This window comes from Taudactylus pleione, unplaced genomic scaffold, assembly GCF_031769625.1.
Source record: "Taudactylus pleione unplaced genomic scaffold, aTauple2 ptg000179l, whole genome shotgun sequence".
Classification (NCBI taxonomy): Eukaryota; Metazoa; Chordata; class Amphibia; order Anura; family Myobatrachidae; genus Taudactylus; species Taudactylus pleione.
The window spans coordinates 2,705,565-2,725,565 of NW_028284581.1; the positions used below are offsets into that span (position 1 = coordinate 2,705,565).

The 20,001-nt window shown below is 41.0% G+C and overlaps 1 protein-coding gene across 1 annotated transcript; it reads left to right on the forward strand.

Annotated features, from left to right (window-relative positions):
- Positions 1-620: 620 nt before the first annotated feature.
- Positions 621-17,275, forward strand: FAM8A1 (family with sequence similarity 8 member A1). The gene is made up of 5 exons (XM_088475834.1): positions 621-1,038; positions 7,404-7,524; positions 8,693-8,816; positions 12,397-12,536; positions 15,230-17,275. Exons 1-5 carry the CDS (start codon positions 705-707, stop codon positions 15,369-15,371), a joined length of 861 nt encoding a protein of 286 aa, XP_088331960.1. The 5' UTR covers positions 621-704; the 3' UTR covers positions 15,372-17,275.
- The last annotated feature ends 2,726 nt before the right edge of the window (positions 17,276-20,001 follow it).

Below are 20,001 nucleotides of genomic sequence, written 5' to 3' on the forward strand. Positions count from 1 at the left end.
GCCTTCAACTCTGCATCAGCTACAGAGAGGGGTATTCAATATGAAACGTTAACTTCACTGTCGAAGTTAATGTTTCATATCGGAGTTTTTTTCTGCGTTAAGTCTGGTGCGCGCTTCCGCTTATCCCCGTATTCAATATAAAATTAACGAAAACGGGAAACTCCGAAGTTGGATTTGCGTAAAGTTACGAATTTTTCCTTAAAATAATTGTAAGACCCCCCATAAGTTGTAAAAACATGGGGGAACACTATGGGTACCCCCGTTTTAGCCTTTAATTGAAAGTCGGGTATTTAAATAGCCGCAGCAGGTGTTTTTTTCCCGACATTGAAGAAGTGATGCAGAAGAGCACTTAGGTTATTTTTTTCGTTTTTTTAAGTGGTCCCATCATGGGGTACATGAAAATGGGTACTACCATATTTTGGTGTCCCTAAAGTAATTTTTTTAAAATTCTGCATTTGTGCACCTGCCGTTATAACAATAGAACACCCTGGACTGGAGGAGGAATATATTTAAGCCCTTTTATGGTAGTGGTTACCTCGGCCTAGGGTTTCAGTTACTAGTAATTTACTACTGGTCTCCGAGGAAATGGCATCCACGCCTGTGTCTGCATTACAGAGCAGCATGTAACGTGACGTCATCTATTTGCGCTGATTGGCTGCCTGTGTTGATGACGCACCTGCTGATGGTTTCTGTATTATCAGGTCATGGCGGAGGCTCCACAAGTAGCCGGAGAGCTACGGGAACGGAACACCCGCTGCGGGGACGGAGCCCCGGGTGGAGGGGACCCCCTAGGGACGAGCCCCAAGATGAGCGCGGCCGAGTACTCCCGGCGGCTGCAGGAGTGGCTGTGGCAGTGTCACTGCGGGTCCCTGTGCTGGCAGAACAGTTGCGCCACCGCAGCTGCCATAGTCATGCTGAACTCGGCCCCGGGCAGCGCCGGAGATCAGAGCCGGGTGTCAGGCGGCGGTGCTGGGAGGGCTGCCCCGCTCACTGCTCCCACCAGTCACAGTGCATCGCCCACAGGACCACCAGCTGCAGGTAACTCACCAAGCCGGCACCCAGCCAGCCATACGGGTGTCATGTCTTGTCATCATGCCGCAAGTGCAGTTAGTAATGTATAATAGCGACATCCGCAACTGTGACCGGGGTAAGTGTATAGCAGTTCCCTGCTGGGTCAGGCTATAGGCCTGTTATTGTGCGTACACACCGTATGATTAAAATGCACGATAACAAAATTGATCATATTGTTATTATTCATATTGTGCAATTTTCGGTGCCTCCAACCCACCAATGACCTGCGGTGCGTGGGTACGTATGGACGATAAAGATATCGTCCATCAACTGTGCATGCTGGCCAACCGTGTCGATATCGACCAGGTTACTATAGGGACCTGCGATCATTGGCCATCGTTGGTGGTGCGCTGGATGATCGATATCGATCATCCAGCACACCCGAGAGATCGTTCAATGATATCGTAGACGATCATCCCGTGTGTATGCACCATTACTGTGCACCTACCCCTTATCACTCATACATGCCACGTTTCTAGGGCCACAGTTGGGGACAGGTGAGAGGTGTGTAGAAGAGAAGCCTTGGATGGAGATAAAGTCCCAACCAATCAGCTCCTAACTGTCACAGGCTGTGCTTGGAAAATGACAGGAGCTGATTGGTTGGGACTTTATCTCCGTAACTGTATCAAAAGGTCCTTTATCCTAGCGCTAAGAGACATCTTGAATCACCACTTATGGCAGAAGTATAGGATGGGTTGGGTCTAGAAAGAGGTGCTGCAAAGGACCTCTGATGTCACAACCACGTGACACGGGGCAAAGTTCAGAACGGGGGCCAAAAGTGTCCCCTTGCAGGCTCGCTTTGCTTGCCACAGTTCGGGCACGATGACTTGCTTCACTCGCCACAGGTTTATATTCCCCCTCTCTATGCCCACGTGGATAGTAGCACTAATAGCGGTCCGGCCCTGCTGCAGCGGTCACATGGTTGTGACATCAAAAGTCCTTTCTCCAACTTGGATCTAGCAACAAACATACAGGATGTTTTTGCAACAAAATGTATTGAAACAACATTTGCAGAGCAGTCTTGTGCTAACTTATCCCTCTGGTGATTTGTTGACTTTCAGTATTGGATCAGCGTAGCATTAGTGCAATACATAGGGAGACATGCGCAGTCTGGCCGCACACATAAAACTGTGGGGGGGATAGTACCAAAGCTGGGTACACACTATGCAATAAATAGTTCGTACAACTGACAAACAATATATATATATATATAAGTGCATCGGCCAGTGTGAACAGCCGATGTGTCTGTGAATGACGTAGTTCAGACATATCACATAGACTGTGCAGTACAGCAGATGCAGATATATCGGTACATTTGCCTGTGTGTACGGGCGACTCGCCGGGCCACAGGAACTGCCGACAATGACGTCACTACTGGTTCCTGTGGCTAGGCATGTTGAGCGGCGATTGTGCAGAACACTTACCAAATCGTTGGATAGATGGCGCCTGGCTGATCCATCACTCAGATCTGTACCCAGCTTTACTGTAATTTTTCCAACAGCCTGTAAAGTGGCAGAAGCTGATTAGTTGTTGTTTTATCTCTCTCAAATGTTCGATACATAGTTTTATTTGTGCGACCAGACAGCGTATGTGCGGGACTGACAGCCGCAATATTTTTTCCAGACTACTTATAAGACAGCACATTAGCTGGAGCTGCACATACTTAGATCTATCTATTTTTTTAACAATTGATGGAATAGCATGCTAATCCAAAGCAGTTCACCAACATATGGCAGTGGAAACTGTTAGGCACCACTGGAGAGTGTTGGATGGAATGCCTTGTTACATTTTCAGTCATGTAAACAGTTGGATTTTTTTTTATTATTTTAATGCTCTGGACCTGAATTCTCCACCTATTTTCCTGTTGCATTTACTTGAATGAATTGCTGGGATGGGCTGGTTGGCCTCTGCGTATGGATGTGGTTAAATAGTGTTTCTGTTATGCTGTTGACCGCGTAATGCCAACACTGTAGTAATGTTATTTTAAAGCATATTTACTATGTCAGCAGTATAACTGTAAACATGATGCTTTACTATCTCGTTTATAGTTATAATGTCGACACTAAAAATGCTGTAAATAACATTACTACTGCAATCAAAATACAAAATAACTGAAGAAAATCGCGCTTCCTAGGTGATCTGCAGTGTGACAAGAGACTGATGCCAAGGAGAAGAATTTGTGTAATTACTTCAAAAGCTAATAGGAACAGAATTGGCTGCGCTCAATTAATCACACTTAAGTATGGTTTATAATATACATATTAAGTATGAAGGGTAAAAATATTTTAATAAGACAATCTCATACACAAATATAAAATATTCAGTGCCTAAGTGGAACATATATGTGTTCCTACAATAAAATTACATACATACATATGCAAAACATGTAATTAGTATCAGAAAAAAGAGATTTGATGGGTGTAATCAATTTTCCTGGTTAGGTTGTTACCAGGTAAGGGAAAACAAATTTATCTCTTATGTATAGATACACTGTATCTGTGGCAATTTTAAAGCTAGTGCAACAGTTTGATATAATGTTGCTATATTCTGCAACACGGAATGAGCTCACCCGATTTTCTGGCTGGTATGACAGCCTGTGATCTGCAGATCAAAAGTGTCAGTATTGCTGTATGGATCCCGGTGGCTGCAGCATATACCTTCATGTGCCTGTCATTAGATAGAGAACTTTCATCGCGGGATCTCTCAGTGGTATTGCTCCGCTCGTGTCAGGTGATGTGTAGCTGCTGACGGAGCCACCGGCCGGCTTGGCTGTACACTCACTTAGGAGCGGGTGCTTGCAGTCACAATGGATAGACGTGACCCCCGATGGAGACTTCGTACCGGTTTGTGTGTTACCGGAATCTCTGTTGGAGAGGGTGGTGGACTGTATAATGATCTGGATAATGGGTCCGCTCAGAGAGAAGAAAATGTTGCTTAGAGAATCAGATGCCACAAGTCCAGCTGTATTTGCTCAACGCGTTTCCGTGTGTCTACACAACCTTCATCAGGAGCATGCTGGGAAGAAGGGATTTAACCCTTTTATCCAATTTCTCTTAATTAGTATAATAACAGTCATTTTCAGCTGAAAAGTTCAAGCAATGTCCGTCAGGTGCATTTAATTTGATCCTTCATGTATCTTGCACAGTTACAAAAATTATTTATAATCTTTTAAACCCATAACAGTTTTTAAAAAATCGGAACTTGTCTAAGACAATATTTTTATATGTGTAAAGATGATCTTAAATTAATTCATCTGATTATATCAGATGAAATAATTGACTATTATGGTCCATAGTGTCACTTAACTGAAGAAAATGATTTGTGGCTTCTATACCTAATTCACGTGGAATGCTTGTGCACAGCGCCTGTACATCGCATGTGAGAAAAAAAATGAATCATTTCTAAAAATTGAATGGTGTCTTTGATGTGTGATCTAAGAGTCTGAGCTAGGAACTGGAGATGGGAGTCAATACAAAATGATAAATTGGATGTTAGTGATCCTATGCCCGATATAATGGGGCGTCCCGGAGTGTTAGTGATGGATTAATGGATTTTCGGTAAGTGGTAATAAGTAGCAGTGACTGGATGAAGGGGTAATAGAAAGGAAAATGTTTCTCTGGATATCACCCCCTCTTCTAATGCCCTAGAAAGGAGTGACCTCAATTGTTTTTGGAATTGACAAGATGGAACTTTTTCTAATATTTTATAGAAATTTGGGTTCTTTAATTGACGGTATGCTTCATTGAGATAATCTGTTTTGTCCTGTATGATAAGCCCTCCGCCTTTGTCGGCGGCCTTAATGATGATTGATTCATCAGACATTAATTGCTTGAGGGCTAGTCTTTCTGGGCCAGACAGATTGTCCGAATGTAGGGTGGTTTTTCGCCCCTCTTGGGTACATAAAATTTTAAATTCCTCCAGTGTTGTTTTGTAAAATATATCAATTTGGGTACTCTTACTATGTGTTGGGAAGAACCTTGGTTTACATTTGAATTTATTTTGTACCTGTAAACTTTCAGTATTATTGAGATATATATATATATATATATATATATATATATATTTCATTTTTTTTTTTATATCTTATTTATTAATTCATTTTAGTTATTTATTTATTCAATGGTTTCCACGATCTATAAATATATAAGGGTTGTGAGATTATAATACAAGCAAAATAGCTAAATTGTTTTTATTTGCTAAAACAATATGTCTGGATGATATAATAAGATGAAATAATTTTAAGATCATCTTTACACATATAAAAATATTGTCTTAGACAAGTTCCGATTTTTTAAAAACTTATGGGTATAAAAGATTATAAATAATTTTTGTAACTGTGCAAGATACATGAAGGATTAAATTAAATGCACCTGACGGACTTTGCTTGAACTTTTCAGCTGAAAATGACTTATTATACTAATTATGAGAAATTGGATAAAAGGGTTAAATCCCTTCTTCCCAGCATGCTCCTGATGAAGGTTGTGTAGACACACGGAAACGCGTTGAGCAAATACAGCTGGACTTGTGGCATCTGATTCTCTAAGCAACATTTTCTTCTCTCTGAGCGGACCCATTATCCAGATCATTATACAGTCCACCACCCTCTCCAACAGAGATTCCGGTAACACACAAACCGGTACGAAGTCTCCATCGGGGGTCACGTCTATCCATTGTGACTGCAAGCACCCGCTCCTAAGTGAGTGTACAGCCAAGCCGGCCGGTGGCTCCGTCAGCAGCTACACATCACCTGACACGGAGCGGAGCAATACCACTGAGAGATCCCGCGATGAAAGGGAGAAAGTTCTCTATCTAATGACAGGCACATGAAGGTATATGCTGCAGCCACCGGGATCCATACAGCAATACACGTGGAGTACTGACACTTTTGATCTGCAGATCACAGGCTGTCATACCAGCCAGAAAATCGGGTGAGCTCATTCCGTGTTGCAGAATATAGCAACATTATATCAAACTGTTGCACTAGTTTTAAAATTGCCACAGATACAGCGTATCTATACATAAGAGATACATTTGTTTTCCTTTACCTGGTAACAACCTAACCAGGAAAATTGATTACACCCATCAAATTTCTTTTTTCTGATGCTAATTACATGTTTTGTATATGTATGTAATTTTATAGTAGGAACACATATACGTTCCACTTAGGCACTGAATATTTTATATTTGTGTATGAGATTGTCTTATTAAAATATTTTTACCCTTCATACTTAAGTATGGTTTATAATATACATATTAAGTGTGATTAATTGAGCGCAGCCAATTTGGTTCCTATTAACATTACTACTGCGTTGACATTCGACTGTCAACAACATTACTGTTGTCCAAACGTGCCCATCCCCTCCATTGGTATGAATGAGAAGGAAATTTGTTGAATAAATAGTATATTGCAGAGTTTGGAAGCATAACAAGAATGAAAATAATACATTTAGTAGATGCATATAATTATTAGTGAATTAAGTGAAATCGCTGTGTATCCATTATAGAGAACAATTTAGATTTATTCCAAAGAAAATCCTCAATTTCTTGTGTGGCTGTAGTCCGTATTCCTGGAGGCACTATAGAGTACTAATGGGGACATAGGCCCTGATTCAGAGCCGGACGTTCTGACCAGAGCACTCGCTCTGAATCAGGGCTCACCTCCATTAAAATGGAGCGTCCTCCTGGACGCTCGTATAGCTGTGGGTCACCACCCACAGCATATACGAACGTCCAACAAGATGGTCGCGATGGTCTTGACCATCGCGACCATCGGACTTGCGAGTGAAACCCTGTGGTCGGGTTTCTCAACCGCAAGGCCAGGAGTGATTTTGGCTCTATCAGAGCCAAAATCACTCCCACTGACATCACTAGTGATGTCAGTGGGGCCGGCTTCAGACGGTAGGCGTTCCCATAGGAACGCCTCCGTCTGGCAGGCACGCCCCCAGAACGCCCACCAAAGGGGGCGTGCTGTCAATCAACATCGACAGCACGCCCCCTTTGGTGCGAGACCCGGAGTGATTGAAAGTCCTTCGCTTGCCGGGTCTCGCGCATGCGCACGACGGAGCTCCCTCCGTCGTGAGCGTACTGCCGCTCACGAGTGGGACTGAATGACCCCCATAGTTCATTTTGTGAGTGAAGGCTCTGCAGTCTGGAAGCAGAGCGTTTTGTTCCAGATGAGAGGGGTCATGCTGAAGGCTTTGGAAAGGCATTAAGATTAGTATATATTTTGAGCTTGATATAAGAAGGAAAAACCATTTTAGCAGTGACCAAGGAGCATACAGTAAATGCCGAACCTTTTTTTCTGATAAACTGTGTTTTGTCTCCTATTGCAGGCCGTGAATATATTATTCCAACCTTGGCACAAAGGTTCAGAGCTGAGATGGTGGATTTCTTCATTCTGTTTTTCATAAAAGCAGCTGTTATATTAAGCATAATGCATTTCAGTGGGATAAAGTGAGTGTATTGTTACAAATATTATATGGAGGGGACAGAATTTCGCTGAGGGAGAGTCTTATGCTTTTTTCTGTTCTCTGCCTGATTTGGATTTACCTTGAAAACAAACATATTTGTGGTGGTGTAACTTGAGCACGGTATTGTATGATGCCTTCAGAATGATGTCCTTGTGTCACCACAACCCTAACTCTTTACCTCCCATAAGCTTAAAGCCTCACCCTAAAGGTGAATTATATGAAAAATAATTATTGACCTGTTTTTTTGTTTGGATAGTGTATCCAACTTTTTGTTTTATATATGACTTGATTAGGAGTGGACCTGTTGCATACACTCAGAAAATGGAGTATATGTTTAACCAATGATAATTAGGCATATTATATTACATACATGATCTGGTGTTCATTCTAGCCCCCTCATCTGTCTCAACCGTGCATTCCCTCTTTCTTGCTTGGGGTGTCGCTCTCTGCTCTGGTGCTTCTAGCACACTCTGGTTTGTATCTGAGCAGTTTGTTGCATCAGCTGAGTGTGCTAGAAGCACCAGAGCTGAGAGCGACACCCCAGACAGGAAAGAGGAACTGCACGGGCTGTGACAGGTGCAGGGTGCTAGAATGAAGACTACATGATCTTTTGGATATAGGCTTTTTAAATTGTACTGGTATAAATGTATTAGTGCAGTGGTTCCCAAACTTTCTTGAATCACAGCGCCCCAAAGTATCAGCATTTCTATCACTGCACCCCTAAGCCAAACGTTTCTTACTGAGACATTCAGCAAATATGATGACATGAAGTAAATTGTGCTTACCTGTCATCCTCTGGCTGTTATGTGGTGGTGGATCGGGTTGGGCTTCTGTTTGTCCACATATTTTATGATTGGCAGCCACCCGCGCTGGTTTTGCCTATTAAATTGACCATAAATAATTATTTGGACAATCACCCGTGGCACCACTGCCAGTGTCCCAAGGCACCCAGTTTAGGGCCCACTGGTGTGGTTTCCTCTATAGAGTGGGAGGGGGGTGAGTTAGTGACCGTGCTGTAAAATGGACTGTGGTACTCTGTCACAATATTGTAGACAATGCTCAGGAAACGGTAACTAGGAGCATCAGGTACATCATTTTCGTCCATTTGGTTTTAGACTATGAAATCCATGTTTTTTTTCCATCTCCTCCAGGGACCTGTCCAAGTTTGCTATGCATTACATAATTGAGGAAGTAGATGAAGATATGTCAATGGAAGATTTACAGAAAATGATGGCGGTAGCACTTTTTTACAGGCTCTTGGTCTGTTTTTATGAAGTGAGTTATCTGTTTGAAATATTTAGTGTCTGTATTTAAACACAATTATTAATGTGTTGATTTGTATAAATACGTCGCCTGAAATACCAGATATGGATTTGAATTGTTGACTGTGAAACAGGAAGAAGTAATTCCTACTTCATTTCTGTCCCTAGAGCTACCGTAGTCCAAGGCAATATTTATTACTGTTCCTATTTAATCTTCCCATTCCTTTTAATAACAGAATGTGGCTTGCCTTTGGAGGACTTCTAACACTTCAATCTCTACCAAAACTAAAATACAAGTACATAAAAAGGGAAAAAAAACGTTCTGCATTTGAAAAGCAAAAAGCAGCTGTGCCAGCTGCCCCACCTCCATCATTGGAGCTCCCAACACTGGAAGTCTGTACTGTTGTGCTGGATACCAGCTAGTAGTGAGTTTAACTTCATGTACTGTAATAGTAAGGCTCCTAATGGAGAGAGAGCCCTTATTTGTGATGTGTGAAGCAATTTGAAAAAAAACAAATATTAAAAAAGAAAAAGAACCACCCAAATTTGAAACTGCAGATGCACATTGCAAACAGTGATATTTATCTAAAATATCTTAAAGATTCCGTGACGGATAATTTAGTTCAATAACTATTTATGTAGAACATGGTCAGGGGAAAGTGGTTGCAAACAGGCAGAAGACTGTCAAGTTCACGTTTGCACTAAAATATAAAAAATAAGGAACCTATAGTTTTGGGCCTGTTCTATTACGGGTCTGCGTCAGTCCCCTCGATACGTACCCCCATTGCCAGCCTCTCCTACCGGTGATCTGTCCCATATCCTCCACTGCGCCCTTCAATGATATAGATTACTTCAATGTAAATATCTAAACCTATTATTCTGCTTCTTATTTGGTCTAGTATTTCAATTTGATGGAAGTACCACAGAGAATGAAAATGATAAAAAGTTCACGTTACACAGTAGACATGTAGGAATCAATTAAATCTTATGAGAACAATATTCACTTTAATATAGAAAAAATGCTGTATGCCTAAGTTATTATAAAAAAAAATAAAATGTTTAGAACTAATTTGAATATAATATTCACTAGCTGCTTAGAATTGTGTTGTATGATGGAGCGATGTCAGTCTATTGGACTACACACAACGCCTTGGGGCCTGTAAATCAGCTCTATGGGGCAATGCAATTGTTTTGTTGCACACAATCTCACGTCTAAAGTGATGGCCGACATTCAGTTGTTTGTGCCGACGGGTGTGTCGTATTGGAACCCAAGTAATCGCACATGTTGCACCCAAATACACCGGGTTTAGTCACATAAGGCGGCTATAACCGTGCAAAGTACTGGGCACGCTGTGTGTGGGCGCCCAAAAGCACAACATTTTTTGCCGATTTCTACTCTCCAATATAGAAGTTTGCAAGCATAAATAATGGCGCCCATTATTCATGCCCATTGGCACAAGCAATCAAATTGCTTCTGTCACTTTAGAGAGCTGCGCACAGTGCAAAACAATTGAATCCCCCCCCATATGGTCTGTTTCTGTATGGACTTTTATGTATGTGAAATAAAACTTTAGGAAGATCAACAGTAAAAAGTAAACTAAACACACTATATATCATGAAACAACCATACACCATAATTTTACTATGCTGCAATTTAACTGATAAAACTTTCCAGATTGTGTACATTTCACTGAAAACTTGTTCTATAAAGTTTCAAGGGTGGTGAAATACTATTTTGCAACTGTAACCCCCATTTTAATTGTGATATTTTGTTATATATACAGGTTAAGTCTCCCATATCCAAAATGCTTGGGCCCCGAGTTATTTTGGATATCGGAATATTCCGTATTTTGGAATATTTGCATATCATAATGAAATATCTTGGGATTGGGACCCAAATCTAAACACATAATGCATTTGTGTTATATACACCTTACACACACAGCCTGCAGGTAATTTTATACAATATTTTTTATAATTTTGTCTCACACAAAGTTTGTGTACATACATGAAATTCATTTGTTTCATAAACACCTTATACGCACAGCCTGCAGGTAATTTTATATGATAGTTTTAATTAATTTTGTGCCTTAAACAAAGTTTTTGTACATTGAACCATCAAAGGTGTCCCTATCTCAGTCATGCTAAAAAAAAAATTCTGTATTTTGGAATATTTGGATATGGGAGACTCTACCTGTATTCTGCGCTATCCTTTCCTGCTGGTCATGTGCTATAAAAGCACAGGTGGGGCTTAATTGCACAAATATAACACTTTAATACTATAAAAATATAAAATGACACATTTATTACATTCAAACAAATGATAAATCTCCTGGGAATGGAGTAAAAACAATTTAGTAATCAACATGCACTTATGAATCAAATTTGTTAAGAACCGACTTTATAATGAATAAAATTCCAGCATATACATTCCAAAAATCTCAACTTGATAAAAGATACCAAAGGCCCGATCTGCACTACTATGTAAATGTGTCACAGTAGCTGTCAGCTTGTTACAGAGGCCCTGATTCAGACCCACTCGCGAGCGGCTGTCCGCTCGCAAGTGGGTTGATGGTCTGCACTGCGCATGTGCACGACGGAGGGAGCTCCGTTTGCGCATGCGCGAGACGCGACGAGCGAAGGACTTTACTTCGCTCGTAGTGTCTGATCAAAGGGGGCGTGCTGTCGATTGACAGCACGCCCCCTTTGGTGGGCGTGCCTGCCAGACTGAGGCGTTCCCAAGGGAACGCCTACCGTCAGAAGCCGGCCCCACTGACATCACTAGTGATGTCAGTGGGAGTGATTTTGGCTCTGATAGAGCCAAAATCACTCCTGGCCTTGCGGTTGAGAAACTCAACCGCAGGCTTCTGCTCGCACTGGCGATGACCGCGATGGTCAAGACCATCGCGACCATCATCCTGCACGCTCGTATAGGCTGTGGGTGGTGACCCACAGCTATACGAGCGTCCAGGAGGACGCTCCATATTTATGGAGGTGGGCCCTGATTCAGAGCGAGCGCTCTGGTCAGAGCGTCCGGCTCTGAATCAGGGCCAGAGTTCCTTAATAGAAATGATTTTAAATCCTGCTAGAGGATATGGAGACTCTCAGATGTTGCTGTCAGTCTCTACACAGCCAGGTAGTAAAGGCAACCAGCAATGAAAGTGTCTTAGTACCACAGCAGTGGATCCTCAAGTAAAGAAATCTGCTGCTGGTGTTTGTTGTGTTTAACAAAAAATAGAATTATGAGCATGATCTGTCCGTGGTGTCTTGGTAACGCTGCTGTTTCAATGACTCACCGGGACCAGTAGTGCCATATAGGTAGCGCGGCCGTGGACACTTGCAGGCTGTAGTAATGGCTTTTAGCAGCAGGAGAATAGTGAACTGTGCTCAGGGGAATTTTCCTTTGTAAGCTGGTAACAGAGGCTCCAGGTGCCAAAGCTTGTCACAGCAGTGCCTTGCAGCTGGTATACCTGAGCAGACAGTGACTGATCATTTTGTGGCCACTGCACTACTGAGACCCAAAGGCGGATTTCTCTTATTCTATAGTTTGTAGTTCAGTTTGAACTAATTGTTTTGTTTCTTTTATTTGTAAGATTATCTGCATTTGGGGTGCAGGTGGAGCAACACCAGGGAAATTCCTGCTTGGACTTCGGGTTGTGACCTGTGATAGCTCTGTGCTAATTGCTCCAAACAGAGTCCTAGTGATCCCCTCCACAAATGTAAATATGACAGCGTAAGTGCCCGACAGTAACTTTTTTTTTTTTTTTTTACTTTTTAAAAGTCAATATCTTTTAGAACTTCAAATATATATTTTTTAAAACCGTAAATATTATTGCAGGCTACAAATTAAAATTTACAATATCTGTTAAATATGAAACCACCTAAAAAAAAAAAAAAAAAAAAAAAAAAAAAAAACACAAAATGAGGCGCTGCACAAAAAAGTCATATGTTATGAATTGGTTTGGGAAAATAAATAAATATACAAATATAAGTAAAAGTGACTGGTAGGACTGCTGCTACCAATGAGGAGCTGACCCTCAATACGACCAAAGAAATATACAATATTGCAGATGGAGCGCAATAACACTACAAAAGTCACAAATGTGTATTAATTGAAAATTTCATGGATTACCAGACAAACTAAAAAATAGATAAAAATAAATGAAAAACAGTATACAAAGTTGCAAATACATTGCTATGTGGTGATAAATAAGTAAAACATAATCTTAGTAGAGTCAGTGAAAATATCTGAGTATACAATTACCACGACCATTAGTAAGACACAGTAATAATTGAAAACAAAGTAACTGTTCAAAATATACTTGTTGCAATAATATAGCCAATGTTAGTGGCACACCCTCATTGAAAGTCACCTATTGCTGATAGGGAATATAAGAGAAAGTATATACAGTGTTTCCCCGATAATAAGACACTGTCTTATGGAGTTTTTTTGACCAAAAAAAAAAGGCTTATTTTCGCAGTAGGGCTTATTCTAATTAACGTTGACAGCAATTTCATTAATTCAATACAATTCTTTACTCACCTTTTTTTCTTTTTTTTTTTTTTCTCTCCTATCCTCCGCGGCGCTGCTGTAAATGACGCAGCCACGCACGCCAGCTGTCGTGCGCTTTAACAGCGTTTTAGTGTAGCGCAGGCAGGGACCGGACAAAATGGGGATTTTGTTAGGGCCTATTTTCGGGGTAGGGCTTATTTTGGACCGTTTTTTTTATTATCGGGGGAACACGGTAGCTAAGTTTGTCCAAACTTTGTAGCTTGTTATTTGAATGAGCAAATGGTCTCTGCAGAGGATTGTTAATTAGTGTATCCAAACGACGAGGATAATGTATTCTCGGTCACTTTGTCTTTAGGAACTGCTAGTTAAAAGAAGTCCTACGGACCATTGGAAAGAATTGCTTGTAGAGATTGTAAATATACCTTTCCACTGGTAAAATCACAGTAACAGGTATTAGACCTTATTCGTAGCCGAAAGGCAAAACAAACATTTGTTGAAATTGTAATTGGCAGACCTCCGTCAGTATAGTATAAAGTCAATTTAACAGACCCAGTGTTGGAAAAATGGATTTTACCATCTACAACTGTGATACTCACTGCACCTGTGGGTGTTCATCCATCGTGGTTTGTTATATTGTACGGGTCAGATCGACCAGTGTGGTGGTGGACGGCCGCGGCTGTCTAGTCATCGAACATGATGCCACTGGAACGTGGAAGTGCATCGAGGATCAGGTTCAGCTACACGGCTGCGTCCAGTGTATCGGTAAAAAAAAAAAAAAAAGAGTTTGGCCCTGGAGCTTTGCAAGCACAGCCGGGCTTGTACTAGCAGCAGTGAGGGTATATCGGTATAGCAGAAGTTCCTCTGACATCACAATGAATGTGTGGCTGACGAAGAAACGGCTCATTGCCGAGAAACGCAAGAGCCAACATATGAAACCATGTCTGGATTATTTAGGTAAATGTGAAGTGTAGCTGTACAGCGTTTGAAAGATATTTTTCAGAAATGTTGCATGGGAAAAGCAGAACGCTTATGTATGATATCATGATAGAAAGAAAAACTCCATATAACCTTTGCTAAAGCTACATCAACATGTTTAATCTGCACACAAAACTATAAAAAAAAAAAAGTAGTAAAAAAAAATAACTAACACCCTTATTACCTAACCTTCTCTTTGTTTTTTGCCCATATGGAAAACACAAGATCATTCCAGAAAATTTTGGGGGGGGGGGGGGGGGTTAGAGGAGGAGAGAGGGAATGTATAGATGGCACATTTACATAACTAATTAAGGGCCTGATTCAGAGCCGGACGCTATTTGCGTTCGCTCGTTCAGAAAAAGGGGCCGGATATTAAATTGAGCGCTCGCTCTTTGCGGTCTGTTGACGCCTCTATGTGTGAGCGAGCGAACGAAACATGCGCTCGCTATTTTGTAAAGACGCCCCCTGGCCGTTCGCATCACACGTCATCTCCGCTATTTATTAAATTAATCGAGTACATCGAAAGGCGTCTGAACTGCTCGCAGTGCTTGTGGTTGGATTTTCCTACCGCAATCATGCGAACAGTTCAGGCTAAGAGACAACCAAGTGACGTGGCCGATGACGCTGCTTTGTTAAATATGCACACCCTTAAAACGCCCGTTTTGACCGTTTGGCACGCCTGCGTTCGGATCTCCACTCCCCGTTTTCAAGTACCTTCCCCTGTTACCACCCACAAATGCCTCATTCTGTCACTCAAATTAGCAGGCACTTACTATTTTGCGAACACACGATTACGCAAATTGCGCAGATGTGTGAACATCGCTCGGAGCTAACGAGCGGCCGCTTACGAGCGGCTCTGAATCAGGCCCTAAGTTCAGTGATCCTTCAGTACTTTACTTGTTTGGTGCAATATCAAAGTCTTTACTTTTCTTTTTTAGGTCAACTGTAAGGGCTGGGATCAAGAACTTCTCCATCGCGTTTTTCTTTCCTGCATTTGTCACATTGCTGTTCTTCCAGCACAATCGGACAGTCTATGACATTGTAGCAGGAACCATAGTTGTGAGACGGAATGTGAGATGATGCAGATGTTTCCCTTGTCTTTAGAACAATGGGATGGAGCATTTACTGTGGAATTCCTCTGAGAGGTTATTTATTGTAAAGGGCTTTTATAAATCAGTGCTAACAGTAAGAGGTGTTATTGATTATACTCATACGCAAAGTCACATATCTATCTACTTGAAGAATGATTTCTTCATGGTCACCAATTGTTTCAAATTGTCAGTATTGTTAACTGGAAAAAAATGAACTGTATAAGATATATAGCACTTTCTAAGTAAGGCCGTTTCCAGTCTCTGTATAGACGGCATGTGGGATGTAGGAAGACCTGTGCATTTTGTCTTTTTGATATTCATATTTGATGCACTGCTAAGGGGACAATTCAATTCAGCTTGAGTTGAATAGAGCCAGGAGGGAGCTCCAGGAGCTATTCAATTCACTGCAATGTTTACTCAGACGGGAAGCAGTTAAGTTGGACAATGACCGTTCTCACAACTTATCCTGGGTGCTTAGTTGCGAGAACCGGCATTCTCCGACTAAAGTGCCGGTCGCGAGGCTGCTAGCGCTTTGCTAAGCTGGGAAACAGCCTGGCACGTTAGTCGGATTTCTAATATAATATAGAATTTCCAACACATCCATGTCACTTATTTGCAGGAAAATGCTGTAAGAAAAGCAATGTTTCTCAGTTTTATACCTTATTGGCTGTAAGAAGCCAGTATCCCCAAATCCTGCATCAAGGCTTCTGCCCAAGAAGTGATACAGAACCTTTGTCCATGGGGGACTGTTGCTGGGAAGTAGTGTTATAAAGTGTTTGCAGTACAGCTACTGTATCTGGAAACATCCACTTATTGTATCAACTTTTATATATCAGACTGGGTAACAACCTGCAGTCCTGCACACAGCGTCTTACTTACATAGTAGTAGTGATGCTGATTATTTCACTAAATAAAACATGAGAAAATATTCATGTAGCATTTTATAATATGTTTGTTTTGCCATGTAGCCTCATTTTACTGGGAACTCCATTGTCACCAGTGGAAAACAAATCCTAAAATGTTCATGTCTTTTCAGTTTTTATGGGGAAGTTGTATTCCATGTCCATGACATCCTCTTTGCCTGCTACTAATGAAATATTCCAAGGACCCTTTTTGAACCTTTAAGGCTGATAATACAATTGTTTGGAGTGATATTTTAAAATGTAGTTGAATTTCTGGCAACATATAGGAACTTAAGCTTGTATTTCTGTGATTGCTATATGACTATTTCCTGCCTGTGTTACAGAATCTTCTAATGCAGAGTTTTCCAAACTCAGTCAATGCACCCTAATGGTCCAGGTTTTAAGGATAACCATGCTTGGGTACAGGTGACTTAATTAGTACCCAAGTCTTTTGATTTAACCATCTGTGCTCAACCATGGATATCCTTAAAACCTGGACTGTTAAGGTGCCTTGAGGACAGAGTTTGGGAATTTGTGTGCTATGTTATGGAGTGTGGCATAACAGTAGTGCTCAAAGATGATGCACTAAGCCAGGGGTGCCTAAACTCAGTCTTAAAGGCCCCAATACACCTACCGGCAGATTGGAAATGCAGGCCATCGATGTTCCGCGATCCATCGGAAGATCTGTGAAATTCTCCATGTTACATTTCACCAAGTTCCAAATCGCAATCATATTTTGATCGTGATTGGCAAATCCGTCAAATCCAACATGTTGGATTTCACCAATCCTTCAACCCGACATATCTGCAGCGTGTAGTATGGGGGCCTTAACAGGATATCCATGCTTGACCATAGGTTACTTAATTAGTGCCTCAGTCAATTTGATTTAACCACCTGTGTTCCACCATGGATCTCTCTAAAATTTGGACTGTTGGGGAACCTCTGCACTAAGCCAGTGATTCTCAAATCCAGTCATTGGGACACATTAACTGCATGTTTTCCAATTATCCTTGCTGGAGCACAGGTGTATTCAGTACTGACTGACAAATTTTAAAAGATTCACAGGTGGTTCTAATGATTTCAATGTGATTCTGAGATCTGGAAAACATGCACTGTTACTGTGTCATGGGTCTGAGGAAAAACTTCAAAAACACTCCTTTAATCAAATGTTTAAAGAACCTTATCTGACATACTCAATTAACAGTGCAGAACACAACACCGGCCATCTGATGATGTCTTTCACTTTAATCATCTTTCTGGATTAACAAACAGTGCTTTGTGGCCTTATTTGTATTGTACACACAAATGTAACATTTTAGAAACTATATAGATGTTCACAGTCTAGAAATCTAAAATAATTTAAAATGAGTAACATTGGTAGAAGTGTCCGGGTGGCAATCACTGAAACACATGCTGGTGAGCTATACTATTTGAGGTAGGTGAAATTTGAATATTCAATATATTTGCATTAGTCTATAGTCTAAGCCTTTGGTGTGTGTTTGTGTTGAGGCACAGTTTCTAAAAACAAACATCTTTGATTACACACTAACCTCATTTTATGGGATTTCCTTATTTCACTTATGTATCTGTTGATTTGCCAATACTGCAAATAGTTGAATTATACCATCCTCATTGCTACTTATTGAAAAAAATTCCCAGGCATTTTTTTTAATTAGACGAGGGTCTTCTTCAACCTTGGCCCTCCAGCTGCTGTGGAACTACACATCCCAGCATGCACTGCCATAGTTTTAGCATGCTGTTATATCAAAAAGGTGGCAGTGCATGCTGGGATGTGTAGTTCCACAGCAGTTGGAGGGCAAGGTTGAAGACCCCTGAATTAGCCCATACACTGACAGATCTTGCTTTCTGCCTCGATGTAGTGTTTGTTTAAAATTGACCAATCCAGTTTATACAGTACAGGTTGAGTCTCCCATATCCAAAAAATACAGTTTTTTTTTTTTTTTTTTTTTTTTTTTAAGCATGACAAATAGTGAAACCTTTGCTTTTTGATGGTTCAATGTACACAATCAAAGGTTTGAGCCACAAAATTAATGAAAATATTGTATAAAATTACCTGCAGACTTTGTGTATAAAGTGTATATAACACAAATGCATTCTGTGTTTACATTTGGATCCCATTCCCAAGTCATTTAATTATTTTATGGACATTTTCCAAAAATACCCCTCGTCCCAAGCATTTTGGATATGGGAGACTCAACCTGTATATGCTACGGCCAAATGTTGGGGTCCCACAGAGATAAAAGGAGCAGGAGGAGAAGCTAACAGTGGTTAGGCTGGCACCAGCCACAATTCCTGATGGACTTAATGAACATTACCAAACATCAAATCTGGTGCAAATGTTGTGTATATACATCATAACCAAATACATTTTCCTAGTTATTCATCAAAGCTTGTTTTGACAACAAACCGTAAATGACATTACTTAAGCAAATCAACTTCATTTATTACTCATGAAAAGGTAAGATGTACATCTGCTGTCAGTTGTAGAGGAAAAAGATAACCACTCATGGACAATTACTGGTTAGGCCAGAGGTTCACAAACATAGTCCTCAGGGCCCCCAACAGTTCAGGTTTTAGAGCGATTCATGGTTGAGCACAGGTGGTTAAATCAAATTGACCGATTTACTAATTAAGTCAACTGTGGTCAAGCATGGATATCCTTAAAACTTGTGACTGTTAGTGCCTAACCAAGGGATTCCTCAATGCACCCTGAGGAGAGTACTTTGTACAATTTCTTCTTTTTTCCATGTGTACAGAGTAGGGATGTGCAGGCTCGGATAGGTTCGAGTTTGCACGTGGAGTTCTGAGTTCCGTTTTTTTGGAGGGAAAAATCCGAACGAGGCAAAACGTCATCTTACATGGACGAACATCATCATTCCTGGTCTTTTGTCCAGGAATGATGATGTTCGTCCATGTAAGATGACGTTTTGCCTCGTTCTGAGTTCCGTTTTTTTGGAGGGAAAAATCCGAACTCCACGTGCAAACTCGAACCTATCCGAGCCTGCACATCCCTAGTACAGAGGCAAGAATACTGCCACTCGAATGGATTTGCAAGAATGGTCCTGCTTTGTGCACAATAGGAACCCATTTGGCTAATGTGCATTTCCCCAGGTCTGACTTAGTCAAGCCAACTCAAAAAACGCATGCACACCAGTACTATTTCCTACAAGTCCGTTACTACGGTAGTGTTGTGGTATAATTTGGCGCTTGGTCAGAGGTGTTTATTCAAAGAAATTGCTTGCACCATAAAACCATTAGCAGCTGTATGAGGACACCAGAGCAAGACGCTTGAAGCCTGCACAATTTTCACACACAGGCACCTGTCTGATTAGTACAAGTTCACCTTAGTCGGATGATTCAGTTCTACTGGAAAGTAAAGCCAATAGTTTCTCTGTAACATATGTTATGCAATTAGTGCATTTTTCTTTGTCATTCCCAATGGCACTGCTACTAAAACTGCAATCACTTTTACAGAGGACACAGGTAGAGGTGTATCACAGGGGAAAAGCTGCCCATAACCACCAAAACTTCTAGCTAGCATTTATTAAGTACATTCTATAAAATGATGGGTATATAGTTGCTAGGGCAAGGTCTCCATTCTTTAGACTCTGATACACCTTTCTTTAATGAACCAAGTAAGTTGTTCTGTTAAATTGATGGCTTAGAGTGGAAAATGTAATGCAGAAAGGATGTGGG

Coding starts and splice junctions, on each gene's coding strand:
- FAM8A1 (XM_088475834.1), top strand. CDS start 705: ATGGCGGAGGCTCCACAAGTAGCCGGAGAGCTACGGGAACGGAACACC. Junction 7,525..8,692: donor ATGCATTTCAGTGGGATAAA/GTGAGTGTATTG, acceptor CATCTCCTCCAG/GGACCTGTCCAAGTTTGCTA. Junction 12,537..15,229: donor ACAAATGTAAATATGACAGC/GTAAGTGCCCGA, acceptor TTTCTTTTTTAG/GTCAACTGTAAGGGCTGGGA.